General features: G+C 48.9%; 1 protein-coding gene and 1 pseudogene across 3 annotated transcripts in view; one reads left to right on the top strand and one right to left on the bottom strand.

The window, feature by feature from the left end:
* Nucleotides 1–23,201, bottom strand: part of KDM2B (lysine demethylase 2B) — a 120,918-nt gene extending 97,717 nt beyond the window's left edge. Inside the window, exons 1-4 of one of the 2 annotated variants that reach the window (XM_082668398.1) lie at nt 22,894–23,201; nt 21,688–21,832; nt 18,655–18,733; nt 17,418–17,464 (exon numbers count right to left, since the gene is read on the bottom strand). In XM_082668398.1, the coding sequence (XP_082524524.1) occupies nt 17,418–17,464; nt 18,655–18,733; nt 21,688–21,832; nt 22,894–22,926 (304 nt within the window). In that variant the 5' untranslated portion in view covers nt 22,927–23,201. Of the gene's footprint in view, nt 1–17,417; nt 17,465–18,654; nt 18,734–21,687; nt 21,833–22,716; nt 22,852–22,893 lie in introns of those variants that run through there. The other variant, XM_082668397.1, reaches the window with a different exon arrangement.
* LOC309830934 (ferritin light chain-like) lies at nt 2,191–2,638 on the top strand (annotated as a pseudogene). Its single transcript has one exon. The product of its transcript is annotated as a ferritin light chain-like (transcript).
* Nucleotides 23,202–23,402: the final 201 nt, after the last annotated feature.

The following is a 23,402-nucleotide window of genomic DNA, read 5'->3' as shown; positions in this document are numbered from 1 at the left end:
TACAGGTCCCCAGTTGACCCACCTCGGCCTGCCCCACCCTCAGCCAAAAAGGGAAGTCAGGACTTGGAGTGGTTAGAGCCGTGAGGAGCAGCTGGGGCTGAGCAGGACAGGAGGGCAGAGGCCTGGGGGTGGGAGAGGCCGAGGGGCTGTATCTGGAGCACTTCTAAGAATAGCTTCCTCGGTGTGCAGGGAGCTCCATCCGGCTCCCCAAGTGTCCTGGAAGCCTCAGCTGGTGGGAGGAGTTGGAGTGGGAATAGAGGGAGGAGGAAGGGAAGTCGGTTCTTCTGGGTGCCTGGGCTCCATAAACCTCCAGGGAAACGCAAGTGCACCAGTAACCCGATTCAACCCCACTGGGTTCCAGCCCACAGGTGAGGATGAGAAATGCAGGAACATTAGCACACTTCCTAGGGAAGCAGAACAATACGGATTGAAGTGACCGTTGGCTTAGGAGTCTGACGAATCTGAGATAAAGGCCAGCTCTGAAGCAAACAGCAGTTGAGGAAAAGTTTCTCTCCATAAATATATTCCAGCCAATAAATGGCAAAGGAGGGACTTCCCTGGCGGTCCAGTGGTTAAGATTCCACGTTCCCAATACAGGGGCCCCAGGTTCGATCCCTAGTCAGGGAACTAGATCCTGCATGCGGCAACTAAGAGCCTGCATGCCGCAACTAAATATCCCGCGTGCGGCAATTAAGACCCAGAGTAGCCAAATAAATAAATAAATAAATATTTTTTAAAAAAAGGTTACTCTGTGCTTCCACTGCAGGAAGCACAAGTTTAATCAGATCCCTGACTGGGGAACTAAGATTCCTGCATGCAGCATGGCATGGCCCCCCCCCAAAAAAATGGGGGTGGGCGGGGGGAGGAATGACAAAATTAATTAGACCATCACCACTTTGCAGCCCCTGATAAAATAATGGAAATAGACATCAATGACTGCTAACAACAGAGAGAGAGAGAGAGAGAGGAGAGAGAGAACCTAACATGTGCCTCCTGATGGATCTATGAGGCAGTCAGAATAAAATGAATGAACTAATGAATGAATGAGTGAGAGAGACAGACTGAATCTGATCAAGCATCTATATCCAACTACCAATTTACAGAAACTACAGAGAATGGAAGAGCATGTTAAGCTACTCCAAGGCAAAATCCAGGCAATGAAAAATTCTACAGGTCAAACAATCCAATGGGAGATAGAGGGAGAGCCCAGAGATTATTAATAAGAGACTGAAAAGGCACCTCAACCAATCACAATGCAAGACCCTTATTTACACTCTGACTCATACAACTGTTAAAAAAAAAAAAAGTAGGGGGATATCCCTGGAGGCAGAGTGGTTAAGAATCCGCCTGCCAACGCAGGGGACATAGGTTGGATCCCTGGTCCAGGAAGATCCCACATGCCGCGGAGCAACTAAGCCCATGCGCCACAACTACTGAGCCTGCGCTCTAGAGCCCATGAGCCACAACTACTGAAGCCTGCGCGCCTAGAGCCCGTGCTCCGCAACAAGAGAAGCCACCGCAGTGAGAAGCCCGCGCACCGCAACTGAAAAAGCCCGCGCGCAGCAACGAAGACCCAATGCAGCCATAAATAAATAAAGACCACTTTAAAAACAAAGTAGGGACTTCCCTGGTGGTCCAGTGAGTAAGACTCCGCACTCCCAATGCAGGGGGCCCAGGCTGGATCCCTGGTCGGGGAACTAGACCGCATGCATGCAACTAAGAAGTCCGCATGCCACAACTAAAAACCTGGTGCAGCCTAAATAAATAAATAAATATTTTTAAAAAAGAAAGTAACATTTATGCTATATATGAAACAACTGGAAATTTGAACAATGTATATGGATATTTACTCATTTTAAGGAATTTTTTAAATTCCTTAGTTTTTAAGGTTCCTAGTTTTTAAAAGACTAGGTGTGAGAGTGCACTCCATGGTCCTGAGCATCCGTCTCTTGCTTCAACAATGTTTGGAAGGAAAAGACCCAGGGACGCCCATTTCCCCAGCCTCCAACCACCCTCCAGCCATTTTTCCAGTGGTAACCTTCAGAACGAACCACTCAGGCATCAGGGGCCTCCAGGACCAGCCAACATCATTTTTTGCGCTTAGCTCCTTATTACCGATCAACTGTGAGCTCCCAGATGCGTCAGAAATATTCCACCGCAGTGGAGGCTGCCATCAACCGCCTGGTAAACATGCATCTGAGGGCCTCCTACACCTACCTCTCTCTGGGCTTCTATTTCAACGGTGACGATGTGCCAGGGGGTGACTCTGGAGGGCGTGGGCCACTTTTTCCACGAATTGGCAGAGGAAAAGCACGAGGGCACCAAGCACCTCTTGAAAACGCAAAACCAGCGTGCAGAAGCCACCCCAAGATGAGTGGGGTAAAACCCAGGACGCTACGGAAGCCACCATTCTCATGGAGAACCTGAACCAGGCCCTTCTGGATTTGTATGCCCTGGGTTCTGGCCATGCAGCCCCCCACCTCTGTGACTCCCCGGAGCCACTCCCTAAGTGAGGAGGTGAAACTCATCAAGAAGATGGGTGACCACCTGACTGACCTCCGCAGGCTGGCTGGTCCCCAGGCTGGGCTGGGCCAGGATCTCTTTGACACGCTCACCCTCAAGCAGGACTAGGAGACTTTGAAGCAGCCTTTGAAGAGACCCTCTGGTGTCAGGGCTTCTGCCTGAAGCCTCTCAATGCAGCCACTGGGCAGCTTTCTAACCACCTTGGAGCCCTCTCCCAAGCCTTGGGCCAAATGGGAACAATGAAGCTTTTTGAGGAAAAAAAAAAAAAAAGGCTAGGTATGATAATGCTATTGTGATTACGTTTTTAAAAACCCCTGCTCTTGTAAATCAACTATACTATATACATTTAGAACTACATACTGAAAACTTTTGGGATGAAATGGCATGATGTCTCAATATGCTTCGAATATTGCACAAAAAGAGGAAGTGGATGGGGGGACGGAAGGGGCAAGACCACAGATTCATGGGTATTGGGGCTGAATGATGGGTACACAGAAGTTCATTATACTTTGTCTATTCTTTTTTTTTTAGATTTTGTGATCTAATAGAATTTTTTTCTCTTAGTTATCTACTTTATACATGAGTGTATACATGTCAATCCCAATCTCCCAATTCATCCCACCACCACCACTCCACCCCGTCTGTCTACTCTTGTTACTTTTCAAAATCCTCTCCAATCAGAAGTATTTTTATAAATTCCAGCTGTTACTAGCTCTATGGCTTCAGGGACTCACTTACCCTTTCTAGACTTGGACGGTCTTTAGTTGTAAAACGGGCCCTTCAATGTAAGAGAGGCTAACACCATGTCTGGCACATGGTAGGGTCTGAGACACATTTACCCACCAGCTACTAAGCAGGTATGGAAATATCCATGTGGCTCTGAATACAAAGTGAAGAGGGGGGCTTCCCTGGTGGCGCAGTGGTTGAGAGTCCGCCTGCCGATGCAGGGGACATGGGTTCGTGCCCCGGGCCGGGAAGATCCCACATGCCGTGGAGCGGCTGGGCCCGTGAGCCATGGCCGCTGGGCCTGCGCGTCCGGAGCCTGTGTTCCGCGGCGGGAGAGGCCACAGCAATGGGAGGCCCACGTACCACAAGAAAAACAAAACAAAAAACAAAGTGAAGAGGGTCCCAATCAGACAGAAAGTGAAAGGGAGCTCTTTCTCCCCCATGTGGACTTCTCAGAGAGACCAATTTCAGCTCTGAAGCCACAGCCCCAACCAGGCTCGTTATGCTCACTTGAAGAGCCAGGCTGGAGGCACAGGTGCCTGGCTTGTTTCTCCATCAGTGATGGCTCACAGGAGACCCCAGAATGAGCAGTGGGAGCCTCAAGGGCCCTGGGACAGCGCCAAGAGCCCTGGACTGAGCCCTAGTCCCAGCAACCCTGACTGCCCCTGCTCTAGGCCTCAGCTGCCTCACATGAAAAGGCAGGAAGAAGTCGGCCTTTATAATTTTTTTTTCATTGCCGCAGATCTCTTCCTTCAAACAGAAGCTTTGATGAGAGCCAAATACATAAACAAAAACAAGCAGCTCAGGCTGAAGTGGGAATGGGGTAGGAATTCAGAACTGGATTCCTGAGATTTCCCTTTGAAAACCACTGGGTTAGGTCATTTTTAGGTCCTCTTCCAGGGCCAACACACTGATTTTTAGCCTAGTTTTTCTTCTAGGTACTTTTTATTGGCGTATAGTTGCTTTACAATGTTGTGTAGTCTAGTTCTTAAACACTCAGATCATATCCCTTAAATATGAACTGGGCAGAGGAGAAGGAAGGAAGAGGGAAGAGATGGAGACGCTCGCCCAAGGGGTCACTGGGGACGCTTGAGGCCTGCCAGTCCCTTCCAGGCTGAGCTGGGAGATTAAGCACCGGGCCTCCATCTTCTCAGGTTCCAGTCCGGTCTGCCACTGGTGGCAAAGGGGAGCTGGGCATAAGCGCTGGGTCTCCAAGCGGGAGGCAAGTGGCCCAAAGGGACAGAAGGGACAGATGGGTGCTAAGAAGGGAATGTGGTACTCCAAGTCCTGGGGAGCAGCCACCCCTAGGGCAGGGGACAGGGACAAGGTGCCTTTTGGAGCCTGCAAGGGATCCACAGCGCTGAAACTCAGGCTCCTGAAGTCAAGGGGTTACAGGAGAAATTTTCCACGTCAGAGCGGTGCCTGGAGTTCCTAAGTAGGCCACCTGCTCAGCAGCAGCCCCTCCCCTCCTCATTGGTTCTCTGAGCTCACAGGCTACACACACATCCAACAAATTCCAGCTGCAGAAATTAATCCGTGGCCCCATGGCCCTTGCTTTGAAGGCTCCATCAGTCAGTTCCAAGAGCCACGGGCTCAGAGCCGGAAGGAGGCTGTAGAAAGTCACCTTGAAGGCCAACATAAAGCATGCACGGGCACTGACTCCAAACCCCCACTGAGCCCGCTCTTCAGAGACTGCACACAAGTGTCCCACGTCATAGTTCTGGAACGTTCTCTATCATCTTCAAGCTTCTGGACTGGTTTTTTTCTGCTCCTTGGGAATATCTCCTCAACCACCTCATAGAGCCAGAGTTTATTATCAAGAGCACTGGCCATGGTTCAAATACTGCTCCACTACTTCAGTGGAGTGAGGCCTTAGGTACATCCCTGAACCGCTCTGGGCCTCTGTTTCCTCACCTGCAAAGTGGGGATAATAGAACCCGCCCTAGTGGCTTCACACAATTATTGGAAGCACTTTGTAAACTTAAAAGTGGGGATCCTAGTGAAAACGCTGTCCCAAATTGAAGGTGCAAGGGTACAGGAAAGAGAGGACACAGGGCTGAGTCACTGCACAACTTGAGACAAATCGCTTCCCAGATCTAGGCCTCAGTTTCCTCTTTGTGAAATAAGAGGATGCTTGCAAAGGTCTGCAGGCTTTCCCTAAGCACTAATATCTTCTGACCCCCTCAACTTTTAAAATTATCCCCAAGACAAGGACTTCCCTGGTGGCACAGTGGTTAAGAATCCACCTGCCTAATGCAGGGGGCACGGGTTTGATCCCTGGTCTGGGAAGATCCCACATGCTGCAGAGCAACTAAGCCCATGCGCCGCAACTACTGAAGCCCATGTGCCTAGAGCCCGCACTCCGCAGTAAGAGAAGCCACCGCGACGAGAAGCCCTCAGCTGTAACGAAGAATAGCCCCTGCTCGCCGCAACTAGAGAAAAGCCCATGAGCAGCAACGAAGACTCAACGTGGCCAAAAGTAAATAAATAAATAAATTTATTTTTTTTAAATGGGGCTAGTGATAAATAGGGTTTTATGTGATTGGACAAAAAAATATAGGACAGATTCTCAGCTTATAACAAGATCTTAGTAAACAGTAGTTAACACTATTATTTACACTCTGAGGATCTACCCCACAGGGGAGTGATTCCTATTAGGCAAATAATGGACAGAAGCAAATACAGTTTCCCTAGGCCCCTAGCACAATCAAAATCAAGATTTTGATTACAGAGCACTAGATTTCTAGGAAAAGGGAAACAGAACAAATCAATGAGGCGGGTATTTCTCTTAGAGAGAATACATACCTGAGAACATAACTGAACCCCTCTGAAACCCTCCTCCCTTGGGATTCTCAGCTCTCCTGACCTCATGTACCTTCCCCTCCTAGCATTTCCATCTGTCCTGTCAGGTGGATGCCTCCCCCACGTATCTGTCCAACCTTAACATCACTACTGAGCTCAAATTCAAAGTGTCTAGAACTGAACTCATCTTTAACCCCACCCAAGTCTACATTTCCTCTTGGATTCTGTTACAAGCTTCACTTCCCAACTGCTGACATTCAAACCTATGTTTGAATCTGATGTGCCATCTACTGTCTGGGCAACTTACAAGTAACTTCTCTCCAGGCCTCAGTTTTTCTCACCTGTGAAATGGGAAAGCAAGACTAGGCGAGTTCTAAAAACTCTTCCAAAGTTTAAATTTTTTTATTATTATTATTTTTTTTTTTTTGGCAGCACCACACGGCTTGCGGGACTTAGTTCCCCAACCAGGGATCGAACCTGCACCCTCGGCAGTGAAAGCGCAGAGTCCTAACCACTGGACCTCCAGGGAATTCCCTAAAATTTTTTGAAGTCTATGATTTTAAACCAACTTTAAAAGGTCTAGGAAGGAGGGAGGGACAAATTAGGAGTATGGGATTAACAGATATAAGCTACTATACATAAAATAGTAAGCAAAAAGGATTTACTGTATAACAAAGGGAAATATATCCAATATCTTGCTTTTTGTGTTTTTTTATTATTTTTTTTTAATCTTCATTGGAGTGTAATTGCTTTACAATGCTGTATTAGTTTCTGCTGTACAACAAAGTGAATCAGCTATAAGTATACATATATCCCCATATTCCCTCCCTCTTGAGCCTCGCTCACACCCTCCCTATCCCACCCCTCTAGGTCGTCACAAAGCATGGAGCTGATCTCCCTGTGATATGCAGCAGCTTCCCGCTAGCCATCCATTTTACATTTGGTAGTGTATATATCCAATATCTTGTAATAACCTATAATGGAAAATGTATATATATATATGAATCACTTTGCTATATACATGAAACTAATACAATATTGTTAAGTCAACTATACTTCAATTTTTAAAAAAAGATTAGGAACTTCCCTGGTGGCGCAGGGGTTAAGACTCTGAGCTCCCCATGCAGGGGTCCCTGGTTTGATCCCTGGTCAGGGAACTAGATCCCACATTCATGCCACAACTAAGAGTTTGAATGCCACAACTATCGAGCCTGCCTGCTGCAACTAAGACCCAGAGCAACCTAAATAAATAAATACTAAAAATAAATATTAATAATAATAATAAGGTCTGGGGGGGGCAAGGATATATTGGGAGACTGGGATTGGCATATATACACTACTCTATATAAAATAGATAACTAATAAGGACCTACTGTATAGCACAGGGAAACTCTACTCAATACTCTGTAATGACCTATATGAGAAAAAGAATCTAAAACAGAGTGGATATATGTATACATATAACTGATTCACTTTGCTGTACACCTGAAATTAACACAACCTTGTAAATCAACTATACTCCAATAAAAATTTTTTTAAAAAAGGGTCCAAAAAATAAAATAAAAATAAGGTCTGGGGACAAATCAGCTACCTTTGATTTCTAAGGAGTAATAATTTAGTCTTCTCCCTAAATACCACCAGTCAAGGGCAGAGCCCATGTCTGACGAGTCTTAGCACCTCCTGCAGGGCCAGACACAACACAGACACCTGGTAAATTTGTGAGTGAAGAATGAATGGACTGGTGGCGCAGTGGTTAAGAATCCGCCTGCCAATGCAGGGGACACATGTTCAAGCTCTGGTCCGGGAAGATCCCACATGCCACAGAGCAACTAAGCCCGTGTGTCACAACTACTGAAGCCCGCATGCCTAGAGCCCGTGCTCCACAACAAGAGAAGCCACCGCAATGAGAAGCCCGCGCACCGCAACGAAGAGTAGCCCCCGCTTGCCACAACTAGAGAGAGCCCCCGCACAGCAACAAAGACCCAGTGCCAAAAATAAATAAATAATTTATAAAAAAAAGGAATGGAGGAGGGTTAGGATTAGAGTAGGAAGTCATAAAGCAAAAGCATGAGCTTTGGAAGCACCCGGGGCTGGGTTTGGATCCTGTCTCCACCGCCCACTAGCTGTGTGAGCAGCTCCCTCTGAGCTTCAGATCCCCCATCTGGAAAACAGAACATAACACTTACTTTATGATTATTGGTGAGGACAAAATGAGGTCATATGGTAAACATACAGTAAAAGATAGGTGATTACTATTCTAATGGGATGAATAAATGAATACTGAATGAGGTGATTTGTCATGAAGATTTTTTAAGAAAAGGGGCCAAAGAAAGCATCAGTTGGCTTGGGTACCCTCATTAGACAGAAATACAGTAAAGAGATAATATGCAAGTCTCCCCATAGCCATGGGCCCTCCCAACCCGCAGTAACATAAGAACAGACAATGAGTGGGGACACTGTACCTTATGGATACGTTTTCTCAGAGGGTTTAAAGCACCTTCAGAGACAGCAAGAATTATCTCTTCCCCAATCTCCCTATCCCCCCAACTCCCAACCCATAGATGTGAAAATATCCCAGTCTTTTTACATGAACTCTCCTAGCGATCCTGGGGGTGGGGGGCACAGATTACAGCATCAAACAGACCCACACAGATGCAGTCACCTGATTCACAACAAAGTCACCTGATGCAGTGCCATGGGGAGAGGGTGTTTCTTCAATAATGGTACTAATCAACTGGATATCCATATAGGAAAAAGAAAGGATCTTGACCCCTATCTCATACCAAGCACAAAAATCAATTCCAGATGAACTACATATGTACATGTGAGAGTTCAAACACCAAAGCTTTTCAAGAAAAACATATGAATATCTTTGTGATCTCAGAGTATGCAAAATTTTCTTAATTTTATGAGACACAAAACAAACTAATGGACCAGAAAGCGCTAAATGGTCTATGTTAAAATGAAGACTGTCTGTTAGTTCAAAGACATCTTTAAGAGTGTGAAAAGTAGGAGATGATTTTGGAATATGTACTAACATCCAGAATACAGAAAGAACCTTTATGTTATGGGCTGAATTGTGCCCATAACATTGGGCACAATTGTGCCCCCCAAATTTATATGTTGAACTTCTAACCCCCAGTAACTCAGTAAGTAACCGTATTTGGAGATAAAGTCTTTAAAGAGGTAATTAAAATGAGGTCTTTAGGGTGGCCCCTAATCCAGTAAGACTGGTGTTCTCATAAGAAGAGGAGATTAGGGCTTCCCTGGTGGCACAGTGGTTGAGAGTCCGCCTGCCTATGCAGGGGACACGGGTTCGTGCCCCGGTCCGGGAAGATCCCACATGCCGCAGAGCAGCTGGGCCTGTGTGAGCCATGGCCGCTGAGCCTGCGTGTCCGGAGCCTGTGCTCCGCAACGGGAGAGGCCACAACAGTGAGAGGCCCACATACCGAAAAAAAAAAAAAAAAGAAGAGGAGATTAGACACAGATACAAACAGAGGGAACACCATGGGAAGACACAAGAAGACAGCCATCTATAAGCCAAGGAGAGAGACCTTCAAAGAAACTTAACCCTGCTGACACCTTGATCTTGGACTTCCAGCTCCAGAATTATGAGAAAAAATTTTTCTGTTGTTTAAGTCATCCATTCTGTGGTACTTTGTTATGTTTGGCCCTAGCAAACTGATACACCTTACAAACAATAAGAGACAATCTTTACCATAAACAAAACAAAAAGACAACCTGCAGACTGGGAGAAAATATTCACAAACGATGAGACCAGCAAGGGCTTAATTTCCAAAATATACAAACAATTCATACAACTCAATATCAAAACAAACAAACAAACAAACCAAAGAAAAACAATCAAAAAATGGGCAGAAGGGCTTCCCTGGTGGCGCAGTGGTTGAGAGTCCGCCTGCCAATGCAGGGGGCACGGGTTTGTGGCCCGGTCTGGGAAGATCCCACATGCCGCGGAGCGGCTGGGCCCGTGAGCCATGGCCGCTGAGCCTACGCGTCCGGAGCCTGTGCTCCGCAACGGGAGAGGCCACAACAGTGAGAGGCCCGCATACTGCAAAAAAAGAATGGCCAGAATCGAAAAGTCTATAAATAATAAATGCTGGAGAGGGTGTGCAGAAAAGGGAACCCTCCTACACCATTGGTAGGAATGTAAATTGGTGTAGTCACTGTGGAGAACAATATGGAGGTTCCTTAAAATACTAAAAATAGGAACTTCCCTGGTGGCTCAGTGGTTAAGAATCCACCTGCCAATGCGGGGGACACGGTTTCAATCCCTGGTCCGGGAGGACCGCACATGCCGCGGAGCAACTAAGCCCATGTGCCAAAACTACTGAGCCTGTGCTCTAGAGCCCGGGAGCCACGACTACTGAGCCCATATGCCACAGCTACTGAAGACTGCATACCTATAGCCCGTGCTCCGGAACAAAAGAAGCCACCTCAATGAGAAGCCCGTGCACCACAATGAAGAGTAGCCCCCACTCCCTGCAACTATTGAGAAAGCCCGCACACAACAAAGACCCAATGCAGCCAATTTATTTATTTATTTATTTATTTTAAAAAAGAGAAAAATCTTAAAAAAAAAAAGGGACTTCCCTGGTGGCACAGTGGTTAAGAATCCGCCTGCCAATGCAGGGGACACGGGTTTGAGCCCTGGTCCAGGAAGATCCCACATGCCGTGGAGCAACAAGCCTGTGCACCACAACTACTGAGCCTGTGCTCTAGAGCCCACGAGCCACAACTACTGTGTCCACGTGCTGCAACTACTGAAGCCCACGTGCTCTAGAGCCCATGCTCTGCAACAAGAGAAGTCACTGGAATGAGAAGCCCGTGCACCGCAACGAAGAGTAGCCCCGCTTGCTGAAACTAGAGAAAGCCCACGTGCATCAACGAAGACCTAACACAGCCAAAAAATAAATTAATTTAAAAAAAAAACAAACACTAAAAATAGAGTTACCATATGATCCAGCAATCCCACTCCTAGGCATATATCCCGAAAGACAGAAAGCTCTATTTAGAAAAGATACATGTACCCCAATGTTCACAGGAGCACTATTTACAATAGCCAAGACATGGAAATAACCTCAGGGTCCATCAGCTAATGAATGGATAAAAATGTGGGGGGTGTGTGTGCGTGTGTGTGTGTGTGTGTGTGTGTGTGTGTGTAATATATATATATAATATATACGCACACACAACGGAATATTACTCAGCCATTAAAAAGAATGAAATAATGCCATTTGCAGCAACATGGATGGACCTAGAAATTATTATAGTAAGTGAAGTAAGTCAAAGACAAATATTATATTATATCAATTATACATGGAATCTTAAAAAAATGATACAAATGAACTTATTTACAAAACAGAAACAGACTCACAGACATAGAAGACAATCTTATGCTTATCAAAGGGTAATGTGGGGGAAGGGATAAATTAGGAATTTGGGATTAATAGATACACAGTACTATATATAAAATAAATAAGAACCCACTGTATAGCACAGGGAACTATACTCAATATCTTATAATAGCCTATAATGGAAAAGAATCTGTTACACACACACACACACACACACACACACACACACACAGGTATAACTGAATCACTTTGCTGTACACATGAAACTAACACAACATAAATCAACTATACGTCAATAAAAAAATTTTTTTAAAATAAGAAACAACCTCTAAAATAATGAAGAAAAGACTTGATCAAACATTTCATAAAAGAAGATATCCAGGGGCTTCCCTGGTGGCGCAGTGGTTCAGAGTCCGCCTGCCGATGCAGGGGACACGGGTTCGTGCCCCGGTCCAGGAAGATCCCACATGCCGCGGAGCGGCTGGGCCCGTGAGCCCTGGCCGCTGAGCCTGTGCGTCCGGAGCCTGTGCTCCGCAATGGGAGAGGCCACGACAGTGAGAGGCCCGCGTTAAAAAAAAAAAGAAGATATCCAAATAGCAAATAAACATATGAAATGGAGGTCAATTTCGTCAATCATTAGAAAAATGACAAGTGAAACACAGTGAAATAGAACTATACTCCCATCAGCATGGAGGCATGACTACAATGAACATGATGAACACACCAACTCTGGGTAAGGATATGGTGCAATCAGAACCAGAACAATCCGCTGGACAATTACTTGACAGGATCTACTAAAACTGAACATATACGTAAATTCTGACCCAAGCAATTCTGCTCTTAAGTATATGCCCAACAGAAATGCATCCATTTGTTCACCCATCATGCCTAGAATGTTCATAGCAGCACTATGCATACAACCTTAAACTGGCAGTTACCCAAGTACCCACTAATAGAATGAATAAATCAATTGTGAAATAATCACATAATGGAAAACTATATAGCAATGAAAATAAATCATCTACAACTGCACACAACAATATGGATGAATCTCGTAAACACAAGGTTGAGTGGTAAAACGCCAAAACCAAAAGAGGACAGACACCCTGTATGATTCCACTAACACAAAGTATGAAAACAGGCAAAATTCATCCACACTATTAGAAGAAGCCAGGACAACAGTGGAGGGAGTGACTGGATGGGAATTCAAGGGGGGTTTGACCCTGGGCTTCCAATTACCCTGGTGTGTTCAATTTGTTAAAATTATACAAATTTTCACAACAGGATTACTATATGTGCACTTTTCTATATGCATATTAGACTTCAAGAAAAAAGCTTTCATTTTAAGCGCACAGTGCCACCACTTTTTGTTTTGGTTCTTTAGAGATGAGGAGCTAAAAACAGAGGCTAGGTGCCGGTCTTCCAGCAGGCAGATAAACAGGGCTGACAGAAAAAAGCCCAATTTTAGGAGATTAGAGAAGAGTCTGCCCTAATAGCTGGCTGTGCACCACCCGCTTCTCAGACAGTCGCCTCCCAAGATACAGGGCCTGGGGAGGGGACAAGAGGCTAGAAGACAGGCTGAGATCCCCCACTAACTACGAGGGATGGTCCAGCCTCCCCCATACTCTGCCATCCACAGCAGAACTTTCATTTGTGGGAATTCCCTGGTGGTCTAGTGGTTAGGACTCCACGCTCTCACTGCCGAGGGCATGGGTTCAATCCCTGGTCGGGGAACTAAGATTCCGCAAGACATGTGGCATGGCGAAAAACAAAAAAGAAATCCCATTTGTGTTAGGGACATGGTTACGTCACCCAGCAACCCTGGGGAGTCACTCCTTCCCCACTCTCAGTCCACATGGTTCAGCTAGGCTGGGTGTGGGATTTTGCTCCCCATTTTAGCTGCCATGTGGAGAGAAACTTGCCGGAGAATGAAGCAGAAAGAGGAAGCCAAAAAAAGGGAAGCAAAAATGAAAAGTAGGAGCCAAGATCTTGAGATCTTCTTGGCACACCTGGATCTAGAAATGCCTAAGGTCACATCCTGAACCTATTACGTAAACCGCTGAATTCTGTTTTGCTTAGGACAGATTGAGTTACATTTGTCACTTATGTCACTATGACAAATCTTCCCCTTCACCACTCTCCAGAAGCCTGTGTGCACTCTCAGTGGGAATAATCCTACCCGCTGCTAACTGCCATTACAGGCATCCCTCACGGTGTTATACCTTTACAAAGCACGAAAATTCACCAATCCGTTCGATCATTACAGAAATGCCAAGAGACATAGGCTGCAGGTATTACTACTATTCCCACTTTTTGGGCGGATTTTTTGGCGGCATTGTGCGACATGCGGGATCTTAGTTAGTTCCCCGACCAGGGATTGAACCCATGCCCCCTGCACTGGGAGCAAGGAGTCTTAACCACTGGACCACCAGGGAAGTCTCACTATTCCCGCTTTCTTTGCCATCCTAGACTTTTCTGAGAGCCGGCAAGGACGTCAGGACCATCTAATTGAATCCTCTCACTCTCACAATAAGAAGAATGAGGCTCAAGGAAAGAGGCAGCCTGGATACAACCAGAGAATAACAAAACTACAAAGGGCTTGAAAATTCTTCAAAAGCGTGAGGGCAACATTACTGAGACTGTGATGTTCCCTGATCCCCAGATTTGAGAATCTGGCTTTAATCCTTGTCCATAAAGAGAACTTCATCGGATCCACATTCTGCCATTAGAATAATAATGGGGACCATTTCGTCATCCGCCATAATGCTAAGCATTCATTCATTCTCTTACAGGATCCTTCTTTGAGGCAGGTTCTGCTCTTAGCTCCATTTTGCAGCTGAGGAGTAGCTTGCCCCAAATCACTCAGCCACGTAGCAGAGCTGAGTCCCAACAACAAAGGCTGGGGGTGGGTTGAGGCACCAGAGAGAGTCACCTGTGCCAAGATTTGATTTACGGGGTCCATCACCCCATCTTCTGCTCACTGCTGGAAGGCTGCCTCCTTCTGTTCTGATGTCCACTTCCTTCAGCATTTCTAGAATCCAGCTTAAAAAAAAAAAATCTATCTCCTGAGCAAGCCCTCACCAGTTAACTGAGATCCTTCTGTCAACAGCAGCACCTCCTTATAAGCCAACTGGTCCTCCTTCTTCTTTTTCTTTTTTTCCGCCACATGTCATGCAGGATCTTAGTTCCCCAAACCAGGGATGGAACCCGCGCCCGTTGCAGTGGAAGTGCTGAGTCTTAATCACTGGACCGCCAAGGAAGTCCCTGGTTCTCCCTTCTGAGTTAACACATCTCTGGGTCAATATTCAGGCTGGGGACTTCCCTGGTGGTGCAGTGGTTAAGAATCCACCTGCCAATGCAGGGGACATGGGTTCGAGCCCTGGTCCGGGAAGATCCCACATGCCGCGGAGCAACTGAGTCCATGCACCACAACTACTGAGCCTGCGCGCTAGAGCCCGCGAGCCACAACTACTGAGCCCGTGCACCACAACTACTGAAGCCCGCATGCCTAGAGTCCATGCTCCGCAACAAGAGAAGCCACTGCAATGAGAAGCCCATGCACCGCAACGAAGAGTAGCCCCCACTCGCGGCAACAAGAGAAAGCCGTGGGCAGCAACAAAGACCCAACACAGCCAAAAATTAATTAATTAATTTTAGAAATAATAATAATAATTCAGGCTGGATCTCTGCACACCCACTGGTCAGCTGCCTTCATTCTCCATACAACCACAAGAGTCAGCTTTTATAGAGCTTAAATCAGATCACATTACTTCACACCCACCAGGATGGCTAGCATCAAAAAGAGAGAAAAAAATAAATAAATAAAATAAAATAAAATTTAAAAAAAGACAGACAGGGCTTCCCTGGTGGCGCAGTGGTTGGGAGTCCGCCTGCTGATGCAGGGGACACGGGTTCGGGCCCCGGTCCGGGAGGATTCCACATGCCGCGGAGTGGCTGGGCCCGTGAGCCATGGCCGCTAAGCCTGCACGTCCGGAGCCTGTGCTCCGCAACGTGAGAGGCCACAACAGTGAGAGGCCTGCGTACCGCAAAAAAAAAACAAAAAAAAAAAGACAGACAGACACACACACACACACACACACACACACACACAAGACAGACAATAACAAGTGTGGGTAAAGATGTAGAGAAATTAGAACCCTCGTATGTTGCTAATGGGAATTTAAAATGGCGCAGCTACTTTGGTAACTGTCAGAGGAGATTAAATGTAGTTACCCTATAACCCAACAATTCCCTTCCTACGTATATACCCCAAAGAAGTGAATATGTATGTTCACACTAAAACTTGTACATGAATAGTCATAGCAGCATTATTCATAATACCCAAGAAGTAGAAACAACTAAAATGTACATCAACAGACGAATGAGTAAACAAAACGTGGTCTATCCATATAATGGGATACTGTTCGGCCTTAAAAAGTAATAAAGTACTGAGACTTGTTACAACATAGATGAACCTCGAAAACATGAGGCCAAGTGAAAGAAGCCACACACAAAGGACCACATATTATGATTCCACTTTTATGGAAAATCCAGAAGAGACAAACCCACAGAGGCAAAAAGCAGACTGGCTGTCAGGGGATGGAAGGAGAGGGGAATTGGGAGGTACAAGGCTCACTTTGGGGGTGATGAAAATGTTCTGGAATTAGTTCGTGGTAATGGTTGCACAACATTGTGAATATATTAGGAACCACTGGGGAATTCCCTGGCGGTCCAGTGGTTAGGACTCAGCACTTTCACTGCTGTGGCCCAGGTTCAATCCCTGGTCAGGGAACTAAGGTCCTGCAAGCCATGCAACGTGGCCAAAAAGAAAAAAAGAACCACTGAATTGCACACTTTAAAATGGTTAGATGGTGAATTTTATGGTATATGAATTCTATCTCAATTTAAAAAATATTTTTAATTCCCCCCCCCCAAGAAAATAATCAGATCACAAAGCTACCCACCTCACCACACTTTGAAACTCCCCAGTGGCCTCCCATCACCCAAGCAGTTAAACCCAAATTCCCCACCAGGGCCTAGAAGGTCCTATGTGGGCCTGGCCCTGCAACTTCTCCCACCTCTCCTACTACTTCCCCCCCTCACTCCTTCCACCCTTTGCCCTTGTTCATTCCTCCATCTGGAATGTTCTTTCCCACAGCTGGCTTCTCATCAGTCAGGTCTCTGTCCAAACGTCCTCATCACCTCCACCCAGAGGCCCTCCCTGACCACCCCCCACCTAAAACAAAACACAGCTCCAGCAAGCTCCACCCCATTACCCTGCTTTACTTCTTCGTATCCCTTATCACCCTCTGAAAAGACGTAAATTTTTTTTAAACTATTTATTTCTTTGTTGCCTGTCACTCCAACCAAGAGGGCAGGGATCTTGTCTGTCCTGCTCACAGCTGTGAATTAGCCTACCACGTAGGAGTTACTTGAGAAACACTTCTGGAAAGAATGGATGTATTGACCAACTTCCTGTAAAATCTGAAAGGCAGCCCACTACCTGGTCAGGAGTCCGGGGCACTCAGTGAGTCCAGCCGAGCTCTGCAGGTGCTCAGCGCCAAGCCCTGCCCTAGACCTGTCTGGAACCCTGAAGAAGCAGGAAGAATGATCCCTCCCCTTGAAAGTTCTGAAAGTCTTTTAGGGGTCACACAGCACCCGGTGTTTACCCAGCAACCCACAAACAAACGCAAAGGAGAGAGCTAAGATTGCCTTGATGACACCGAAGCTGGAGGCTAGGGTCCAAATCAGCCTCATACAACTGCACTGGCAAACACCCTCTAAAACAGCTTCTTACGGCTTTGCAATCTGACCCGTTCTCCAGAATGAGATGGTTGCAGCTCACACCTGCTCCTGCCTCCTCGCGTGGGAACTTTCTTTGCAGAGGCAGTTAAATATCCAAAGAGGCAGGTGGTATAAGCCTCGTCCCCTGCCACTACCACGCCCCCCCAATTCAGCATCTCTGGGCCACGCACACACACAGCAACTTACCCACTAGGAGTTTGACATCTCGGACTGTGAAATCAGGGTCAGGCATCCTCGAAAAAGAGGAACACAGACATTTGATGAGAAGAAATAACAGGGTTAGACCCAACAATGGGGGCAGAGGGAGGCCAATTTTCCAAGATAGTTGCCTGGTTCTCATGCTGGGAGTCCAAAATGGGATAACTCAGCGGGAGGGTCACCCCCCAAACCGGTCAGCAGCTTCCTCACCTCAACGGCAAACCAGACCCTCACTCTCCCTGACACCTGAACTCAGCACAGCTACAGAGAAGAGGATGGACATCCACCGTCCCCCTGCCACATGTCCGGGGAAGACTGAAGTGTGCCGCCAGAGTTGGGCATTCAAACGCTTGCTTTCTTTTAGGGTGGGTAGCCCTCTCTGTGGCTCCTCTTCTAGAAAATACTCTCCATAAGGAGTTGTATGGAGGGTGGGAGGGACCCCTTTTAAGTTTAGAGGAAAAAAAATATATCGCACCAATTCCAGGGATTTGGTGACACTGGCTATGATGACTGTGATGAGGTTCACTATTAATTAATAGTGATGCCAAAGGTTTAATTTCTGTTGGTAGGAATGACTGGCAGTAGATGCTGTGGAGGGAGGGAGGCTGTGATGAAGCCCTTAGCTTCCTCCCCCACCCCTGCCCAAGGGGTGGAAACCTGTTCTTCCAGCCAGCCTCCGGATGGAAGCTCTGAAGAGAATGTAAACCAGACAAGACACCACGGGAGGCAGGTGCTGGGGCCCAAGCCGAAAGGGGAGACGAGGGCCTAGCATCCTAGGAAACACACCCTCCACAGAAAAGGGCCAGTTTCCCACATAGTGCAAGTCTGAGTAGAAAATATGCATGTAGGCGTCCTGCCTCTGGGCCCAGAAGCTGGCCAATCCCTTTGCAGCTCAGGCCCTGCCTCAGTTTCCTGATTCAGGGGGAGGACACAATTCTCTTCAGGAGGTCACTGTGTGTAATTGGGGTGGGTCGGGGGAAAAAAGTCCACGCTGTTTAAGTACCCTGTGACCTCTCCATCCAAATTCTCTGAAAATCCAGACTCATCTTTAAAGAGTTTTTCCCCTCTGTCAGGCCTTGAACAAGGAGATACAATCCCCAAATAATGAAGAAAAATCCTTCTCAGTGATGAGAGGTAAAGAAAAGGGTGGAAGAAATCCATCCCAAGCCACAAACTGTGTTAGGGAAAGAGACAGGGGAAGAAGCAATTGGTTTCAGCAACTTACTTAATTCCCAGGCCATCCTTTTCTCGAAATATCAGGGGAACTCTGAGAGCTTCTCTCTGCACGTACTCATAGTTGAAATCTGTTTGGAGATTGGAATTAAAACAGGTTGGTTAAGTCATGAAGGAGCAAATGAACCATGATCCATTGGTTAGGGGAAGAAAAACGATGGAGGAAGGGGCAGGGGTTATACTAGATGCAGACACCAGCCCAAAGGGCAAGAGCTCCCTAGAAAATGACAAGGAAATGGATTAGGCAAAGCCCAAGAGAAGCCATGCCAACTATCAGCTCCTCTGCCTACTCAGTCACTGCCTGCATGCCCCACGGGTCAGAACTTGTCAATGAACAGCCCAAGGCTGGAGAGAACTGGGGAGGGAGCCTCATGAAAGAGCCCCACACAGCCCAGTTATCACTGCAAGAGAGGGACGGATGGAGAAACACATCCCAAGCTGAGCTCAGAAAGTAAAGGAACTGCAAAATTGAAGAATGCCACCTGGGAGGATCTGAAGCCCCAGAGAGGAGGCTGGGAGGAGGGTTCTCATTGTAGCTGAGCATCAGGGAAGATCTTATTGTAATATCCTGCATGGTGAAGGGGAGGGGGGAAAAGCCGGTTTCCCTGGAAACTGTGTATCTGGTGCCAAAATAACTAGGGAACTGGGCACAGCTTTGCTGCCTTAATAGTGAAATTCTGCTGCAGCCATCAGAACACTTGCTTCAGCTGGATAACCAAGAGGCATGCTCCCCAGGTGAAGACTGTGTGAAGGGGACATAGTGAGGCCTGAAGAAAACTCACCGCGTAGTTTTCCTGTCTGACTGACGCTTGTCTAGTGTAGACCCCCAACATCCTTATCCAAAGCCCTAGAGCACGAAGGAAGCCTTAGCTTCCATCCTCCTGAGTTCCAAAAGTAGGGGATCTGACCCAACCATATCCCTAAATATGGAGGTGAGGGAGGCGGAGATAATTCCTCATATCCCCAAATCCTCAGGTAACTGAAGCAATTCACAAAGGCACAAGCCCTCCCTGGCCAGTCAGAAGGGAGATAGAGGAGATCCCAGGCCACTGAAGCCCCTGCCCCAGGGAACAGTTCACTAGGGCAGCTTGGGGGAGTGGGGGTAGGGAGAGGCCAAGGCAACTCTGCTCAGAGGAGAGAGAACAAAACCAGAGCCGGGGAAAGTCCTGACCTTAGCAGCTCAGATCCCCAGGAGCTCCCAGTGAATGGGGATTCCTAAGGATTTAAAGGCAGAGAAGTTTAAGAAGCTTCTATTTTGAATCCAGGCTAAGGGCTCCTTCTGTTTCTCAGCTCCTCCCTCGAGTTTTGGGGCAAGATCTGAATTAACAACCAAAAACCCTAGAGCCCTCTCTCTTGAAAGGAGCCTGGACAGCAGATTTAAGGGCTCTCCCTCGCTGGAAACCCCCAGCCCACCCCATACACACACACCCAGAGTCCACCCCCAGGGTCAGCTTCAACTTCCTCAAATGAGCCTGAGAAAACACTGAGATCCTGGGCAGAGAATTCCTCACCAATGACCAGGAAGAGTTGCATACTGCTTTCTCCTCCGATCCGCCAAACAACTCAAGAAAAATGGGGAAGGAGTGGAATTAAAACCCCATTTGTGCTAAGGAAATTTAAATGTAGTTGAGACTAGACCCCTGAACTGTCTGGCCTCTGGGTGCAAGGCTCTCTTAAGACCTGGCAGGCTGGAAGAAATTTCTTCTTCCCTCCTCGCACAACTACCCCCTACCACCGAAGCCCGGCACTCCAGGAAGCAATGGGCACAAAAGAGAAACTTCAAAAATGCAAAGCTAGGCGGTCTCTCCTAGGAGCTAACCCCATAGCCCTAGCCACTCAACCGGAACCTGGAGGCGGGAGGCGCTTCCCAGTTATCAGCTCACTGAGGGATGGGAGGGTTTTCCAAGGGGGAAGGGGATAAACAAAATGGGAACAGAGTAATGTAAAGGAAACCCAAATGTCTGAGGGGCAAAAATGAACTTACAAACCCCAGAAGGGCATAGGGAGATGCCTAAGTAGGCAGGGCAAATCCAAAACCCCAATCCCACAGGCCAAACCGGGGGCCTTGCAGGCCTTAGACCCAAGCCAGACAGAGCATAAACTCAAAGTCTGGAAGACACTCCCAGACACTTTGCTAGTACCAGGGTCAGGGAGGTAGGCCCTGAAGGTCTCAGGCTAGGGTGACATTCCCAAACCCCAGAGGCTTCTCCAACTTCTGCTCTAAACTGGCAGGGCCCACAAGAGGGACAGAGCTCTCAAGGCCTCAGCCCTGGGAAGAGACCCTGTTTCCCAGGGGGGTGCCCCAACTCTTCACCTCAAACTGCCAGGGGGCAGCCTGAAGCCTGATGGGGCGATAACCCCCTTACCCACAGTCCCCACTTCAAGCATCAGGGATGCAGGGCTAGAGACCTCAGGCTTAAGCGGGATCCAGCCAACACCTCCAGGTCACCCACCCTGCTCCCATCTAGCAGGGCTCACAAGGTGATGGAGCTCAGAGACCCCAGGCCTGAGGAGGTGTCACTAAGTGACCGGGGGCGTCCCCAGCGCCAGGTCCTAACTGGCAGGGCCCGAAATGTCACGGGGTTTGAGAGACTACAGGCCTGGGGGTCCCCCACCCCAATACCCCTGGGGTGCCCCAGCCCCGCTCCAGCCCATCGGCTGCACCTCGTGCAGCGCAAGGAGCTGGGCCGGCTCCGGGAGGGGTAGAACGCGGCGCACCCGCCCTCCATCTGTCTGCCCGTCGGTCCCCAGGTCCCTCAGTCCGCCGGCCCCCTGGCTCTACCCACCCTGGGGCTGGTGGTGGGCGCGGGCCGGGCCTAGGCCCACGCCCGGCCCCGGTTCCCGCCTGCCCTCCTCCCTCGCCACCCAGCCCACCCCACCCCCCCAGTGCTCGGCCTCGTTTCGTCACCGGATCCCCTGGAATGGGGGACGCGGGCGCGAAATACGAACCCAGCCACCGGCAGCTCCCTCCCCACGTGCGCTCGGGCCGCGCCGCGGAGGACTGCCCGAGGAGGGGGCGCCTCACCTTTGCCCTCCATGGCGTGCACGAAGTCCCCCTGGTACAGCTGGCTGCGCAGCTTCTCCTCCAGGCTGAAGCCGCGGACGCTGACGATCTCCTCCACGTCCGACAAGTCCTCGTTCTCGTCGTATCTCTGGCGGTCAATCGGGCGCTGCAGGGACCCAAACCAGAGAGCCCGGGACATTACTGGGGGAAGTGGGGGTCGCCTCTCACCCTGGGCCCAGCTCGAACAGGTGCAGGAGCCGCGCGTCCCCTGCACCCCACCACTGCGACCGGAGCAACTTTGCGCAAAAGCCAAAGATGCTGAAAATGGGCATAATGAGAGGGGCCAGCGCCCCCAGGGTCAAGCTGCGCCCTAAACAGGGCACTCCCCTCCTGCATCTTTGGAGGCCATGGAAGGGATATCTGGGGGAGTCTCCCTTGCCCCCCACCCCCGAGAGGTGTTAGGTTTTGCCCACTCGGCCGGGAGCCTGGTTATGTAACCCGCGAGGGGGGCTCGGCGCACGGGCTGGCGGGGCATTTGTAGGCCCCGGGAGGAGCCGCCGCAGCGCCCGGCTCGGCGCTAACAGCAGCCCTGGCGGCCGCAGCGGCAGAGCCGGGAAGCCGGAACCGGGGACCGGCGGCATTTCTAAGACTGGAGCCGCCCCCGAGCTACGGGGGAAGCTGGAAAGCTGAAATGGAAGGGCTGAGACCCCAGCCGCCCCCGCCGACCGACCGCCAGTGCAAGAAGAAGAGATGGGAGGGGGGGTTCGGGGCTTGGGAGGGGGAGAGGCAGACGGCCCGCCACAAAGCTCCCATCGGAGACCCCAAAACGCACCAGCAGCTGTCTCATCTCCCCACAAGCGCGCGCGCACACTCACTTCCTAAGGAGAATCCCCCGCCACTCCCCGCATCCCCTGCCTCCTCCCTCCACCGCCGAGCGCCCAGCCCCGCAGCCCCCCAGATTCCAGGCGAACCCGAGCCCGCTGAGCCCCCCCTCCACGCCTTTCCCCGCTACCACCTCCCCACTTAAGTGTCTGAGACTCTGAGCCTCACAAGGGACTGGAGGAGTAAGCTGCTTGCTTCCTTTTGCATGCAATTTATTATATTTTTTTCCGGTCCTCTTGCAAAATACAGAAAAGGAAAGAAAAGGCAGCAAGAAACAACAACAAAAAAAATAGATCTATCATATACCAGATACAGATTTGGAAAAAAAAAAAAAAAGCTACACACCAATCTTCTTCCAGAGTCTTTCTCTGCCTCCATTTTTTTAGGAGAGTTCACCAATTAATTGTCAACACTCCTGCCCCCTGCATTTTGGCGGAGGGGGGAAGGAGGGAAGACCAAAGAAAACAAACCAAAAAATAAATAAATAAAGCTAGCCAGAGCCGAGATCTACAAAGTTTTGCACCAACACTTAAGCAGATCCGTTTGCAAAGTCCTAGGAAACCATTTTCAGCAGTTGTGGGGGGAGGCGTCGACGTCATAATCCCCGGAACGTAAACATTGTTGCCGATCGCGCTCCGAGCCCGCGGCCCGGCTTGGGGGGGGCACTCGGCCCGGGATGGGGGTGGGCGGGGGCGGTGGCCTGAGGAGGTGTGGGGCGGGGAGGGCGCCCGGGAGGCACCGGGCGCCGTTAGCGCCCTGGCATCGCTGTTTTGTTGTTGGGTCACGAGTGCGCCTCTGCACGCAGGCGCCGCCGCCGCCCGGGAGTTGTGTGCAGAGCTGACTTTTGGAAGGGC

The sequence above is a fragment of the Grampus griseus genome, assembly GCF_964374135.1.
Source record: "Grampus griseus genome assembly, chromosome: 12".
NCBI classification, from domain to species: domain Eukaryota; kingdom Metazoa; phylum Chordata; class Mammalia; order Artiodactyla; family Delphinidae; genus Grampus; species Grampus griseus.
The sequence above is the reverse complement of the archived record's forward strand: the minus strand, read 5'-3'. Positions and strand labels throughout refer to the sequence as shown.